The 4,916-nt window shown below is 37.4% G+C and overlaps 1 protein-coding gene across 1 annotated transcript in view; it reads right to left on the bottom strand.

Moving 5' to 3' along the window:
* The window catches only part of UTRN (utrophin), a 731,009-nt gene that overhangs the window by 36,626 nt on the left and 689,467 nt on the right, over positions 1–4,916 (bottom strand). Inside the window, 1 exon segment of the mRNA XM_042782042.1 lies at positions 931–1,067. Within this exon segment, the coding sequence (XP_042637976.1) occupies positions 931–1,067 (137 nt within the window).

Raw genomic sequence — 4,916 nt, 5'->3', positions numbered from 1 at the left:
ATCAGACAAAGAAGTCTACCCCTATTTTTTGAGATCTTTGAGACACTGATGGTCATAATTTACTAGAATATTATTGCTCTCTGATTATTTATCTGTCATAAACAAAATAAAGTGACCTTCGAGTTTTAAAGGTTTAACAAACCTTGACTTCACAATTATACTCAGCACACTTTATATATTTCTTATTCCAATATTCTCTACTATCAGAAGCAGAAAACTTCATACCTCCCACTTTGGAACTTCTCTTCTATAGCATTTGAGAGAAAATTTTTCCTTTTAACTAGAACTTGTTTGTGCTATATGACCAGGCATTTTGCGGTGATTAGCAATAAAAGTTCAATTTCCTCAAGATTCAAGCACAAGGAAATTGCTTTGGTAGCCATATTTATGCTGACATTTTAAAAAGTGATTCAAAGATTTAAAATCCTATCTATTTTGACCCTGGTATACAATTGTTTCATAATTCAAAATAATTTCTTTGTATTTCTTCTGGTTTGCTCTTATATTCTTTTCCTCTCATTCCAACTCAAATTATGTAATTTTAAGAAATTTTCAAGTAATAGCTAAAGCTATCTCAATTTGCTGTCTTCATCTTCAAGGAAAAAAGGAGATCAGAAATGTGAAATTTTGATGAGATTTTGGCATATAAGCAACGAAGAGCTTAGTGTTATTAATAAAATTATATTAAAAGTTGCAAAAAAGGTACTGGAAATTTTGGCTGTGCCATTGTCAAAAGAAAACAGTACAAATTAATATTGTAAAGACTGAGTCCAATTTTATCTTTTAAAATGAAAATCATTACTGAAACACAAATCTTTTTGGTATTAAACGATCTCCCTTGGATCACTAACATAAAAAACAATAACAACAACAACAAAAGTATCAGATGTTAAGTATTCACATAAGATTTAATATTAAAAGCAAACTCACGTCTCTAAGTTGTCACCTTCAAGAACTGTCTGGACTGGTAGGTAGCCAAGCCGAGGGTGTTTGGCAAAGTATTTCTTTGACCTGAACTTGTTCTTGAGGACCTTTGTGAAGTCTCGTACATCTTCCCCAGACGTTGTCTACAATGTTGAAAAAAATTACATTCATTTCATTAAAATGGAAGGAGATAGCTATTAAGAATAAAGTCAGAGCAGATGTAAATGAATATCATTAAAGGCTGGAGATCTGGGGTCATTTCATTTCTTTTGGGGATAACACAGTATCAAAAAACACATTGATGGACTGAGAGAGACTAGAGGAACCTGAGACTATTGTCCTAAGATACCCTTGAAATTTGGCACTGAAGCCCCTCCTAGAGGTCACCTTTCAGCCAAACAGTTGATTGGCTTATAAAATACATGAAATCATCCCTGAGTAATGTGTCCCTTAAACATGTAACTGTATGAGATTAAATGGTCAACATTTATGCAAAAGCAAAGATGAGAAGGCAAGGAAGGGAAGGCAAGGTAGATCAATGGAAGCAGGACAGACAGAAGGGAAGGGAGAATGCAGTCACGACGTCACAGAACAACTTCATAAAACTGTTAAATGGGAATCTAATTTGTTGTGCAAACTTTCACCCAAAACACAATTGTTTAAAAATAGTAAATAGATAAATAAGTTGTGGTCTATTCATATACTGAAACAGTAAACAGCATTGAAGAAACACAAACTAAAGCTACACAAGATAATATGTAGAGATCTTATACGTTGAATAAATGAGTTAAAACACAAAAGAAAACAGAATTGATATATAAATGACCAAATTAAACTATATATAGGAGCTCTGGTAGCATAGTGCCTAAGGCACTTGATTGCTAACCAGAAGGCTGGCGGTTCAAACCTACCAGCCGCTCCTTGGAAGGAAGATTGGGCAATCTACTTCCATAGTGATACTGCCTCAGAAACTCAAGGGGGCGTCACTATGAGTCGGGTCTGACTCCAAGGCACATAACAACAACAACAACAAACTATACAAATGTGCATACTAAACTATAAAACCAAAACTAGTTTCCACTGAGTGCAACTCATGGTGATCCCATATCTGTCCGAATAGAACTTTGCTCATGTGTTTCCAGTGCTTGATTTTTCAAAAGTGGATCCCCAATCCTTTTTTCCTGTGTGACCATTGTCATAGAACCCAGCAGAGAAAGTGTGTTGTGGTGGATAGCTGGCATCAGGATTAACAGAGAAGCTGGGATATATCTGACCTCTGCCTCATGGGAACCAGCTTTGTGCTGATTCTTATATTCAGTTATCTAGTCAACACTGCCTATTCGGTTTACTGTAATTTCCTGTTGGTATGAAAAGTTTTTTAAACAAATAAACCAAAAAATACAATACACGTCCACTAAAAAACAACAAACTACTGCCATTGTGTCGATTCAACTCATAGCAACCCTTCCTTGGGCTTCTGAGGCAGTTATCTCTACAGAAGTAGATTGTGCCCAATCTTCCTTCTGAGGAGTGGCTGGTGGGTTTGACCCACTAGCCTTCTGGTTAGCAGTCAAATGCCTTAGGAACTACACCACCAGAGCTCCCTAGACTGGCAAAAGTTTAAAAATATGACCAGATCAAGTATTGCTCAGAAGTAGAAAAAATGGAATCCTCACATTTATTAGTGAGAAGATCCAAAATATGTGTTGTAAATCCTGACCCATCTAGTGGTTATAATCCCATTTTGGGAGTGGGCTTTCTTTGTTATGTTAATGGGGCAATGAAGCCTGTATTGTCTGGAGTCAATCTCCTTTTGAGATATAAAAGAGCAAGATTAAGCAAACTGAGAAGGAAGCAGAGATGGGGGAGATAGATGACGTGCCCCATGAAGTACAACAAGTAGCAAAAGAATAGAAGCTCAAAGAGACAAGAACCTTCCTCAGGGCCAACAAAGAGAAAGCCGTCCCCTGGAGCCAGAAACCTGAATTTGGACTTCTAGGTTCCTCAACTGTGAGGAAATAAATTTGTTTGATTAAAAAATCAAAACAAAACAAACAAACAAAAAAAAAAATCAAAACAAACACATTGCAATTAGGACTCAGCATTAAAAACAAAAAACAAAAACCCATGCCGTTGAGTCGATTCTAACTTATAGCAACTCCCATTGGGTTTCCAAGGCTATAAATCTTTACACAAGGAGATTGTCCCATCTTCCTTCCGTAGAGCAGCTGGTGGGTTTAAATCATCAACCTTCTGATCGGCAGTCAAAAGCCTTAGGCACAATGCCACCAGTGCTCCTTCAGAATTAAATGCATCCAGTAATTATTTTACAATTCTTCATTTTCATTTGAAAACAAACCAAAACTGACTCATTTCCCTAATGTTTCAAAAATTGGGCCAAAAAAAATAAAAGCTAGTTTTAGAAATGTTATTGCTTGATTCCTATCACTCAAAAATTTGCAATGTCCTATTAAAAATATAGGCGCTCTGGTAGCACAGTGCCTAAGGCACTTGACTGCTAACCAGAAGGCTGGCGGTTCAAACCCACCAGCCACTCCTTGGAAGGAAGATGGGCAATCTACTTCTGTAGTGATACTGTCTCAGAAACCCAAGGAGGGGTCGCTATGAGTCGGGTCCAACTCGATGGCACATAACAACAACAACATTAAAAATATAGTGATGACAAAGTATTCTGGGTATTATAACATCTTAACTAATGTGACTAAATCATGGTTAGCCGTATAGCCTACACTCGCTCCATGCAAACCAATACAGATATACCTTGGAGATACTGCAGGTCAGTTCCCGACACCGCAATAAGGCAATTAAAGCAAGCACTGTGATAAAGCAAGCACGGCAGTAAAGTGAGCTGCGTAAATGTTCTGGTTTCCACTGCATCCAAATGTTATGTGTACACTATACTGTAGTCCGTTAAGTGTGCAATAGCATTATGAAATTTTTTGAAATACTGTAAAAATTACCAAAACATGAAACACAGATTCAGAGTCAACACAAGCTATTGGAAAAATGGTGCCAATGCATTTGCTCGACGCAGGGTTGCCACACACCTTCAATATGAGAAAATGCAGTATCTGTGAAGCTCGATAAAGTGAAGAACAATAAAATGAGGTACGGCCTACATACAGTCTAGTATGGAAAAGGTGGAAGTTGTAAATAAGAGTGAAAGAGCAGACCCACACTGGTAAATATTTTGTGAGGAATACTTTCAGTTTCTTTGTCCTTTCCCAATCCTATAGCCATGTAATTATTTCACCTGGACTGAATTTTTAGTATGAGGGCACTGATGGCTCAGTGGCAGAATTCTCCTCTTTCATTTAGGAGATGTGGCTTTGATTTCCAGCTGAGGAACCTTACAGGCAGCCACCACCCTTTGTCCATAGAAGCTTACGTATTGCTTTGATGTTGCATAGGTTTGGTGGGCTTTACAAATTAAAACAGATTAGGAAGAAATGAAGGAAAGCCTGGTCATCTACTTGCAAAAATCAGCCAATGAAATCTCTATGGTTCACCGTGGTCTGATCCTGTTGTGCGTGGGGTTGCTGTGAGTTGCAGGCTGATTCGATAACAGGTAAGCACAAAACCAAAACCAACTTTTTAACAGTGATATAAAATGTTATTTTGTTTAAGAATTTCAAGATGGTTAGGTTAAATAACCATCTAGGGTGAGGTGGGATGAAATTTATCTAACCCTCTCTCACCCCTTCATGGCACCCCAGGAACTCTTCTCTATACCTGCTTTCTACTTTCTATCATCCATTTTGTTCTGTTGCATGTAGAGTTACTATGAGTTGGAACTGACCGTACAGCACCTAACTACAACAGCAGCAACATCACCAATTCTAGGGTTTATTTGCAATATGTTATATAGATATCAACTTTGGTCCTTCTGAAGATGTATTTGAAGTGTTTATATTATCTGTATAGAACTGAACTAAGATCTTCATCTTTTGACTTGGATTTGGCTGCCTGAT

Source organism: Orycteropus afer, unplaced genomic scaffold (genome assembly GCF_000298275.1).
Source record: "Orycteropus afer afer isolate SDZICR_OR568_19922 unplaced genomic scaffold, OryAfe1.0 scaffold00226, whole genome shotgun sequence".
Classification (NCBI taxonomy): Eukaryota; Metazoa; Chordata; class Mammalia; order Tubulidentata; family Orycteropodidae; genus Orycteropus; species Orycteropus afer.
This window is presented reverse-complemented; position numbering and strand designations above follow the sequence as displayed.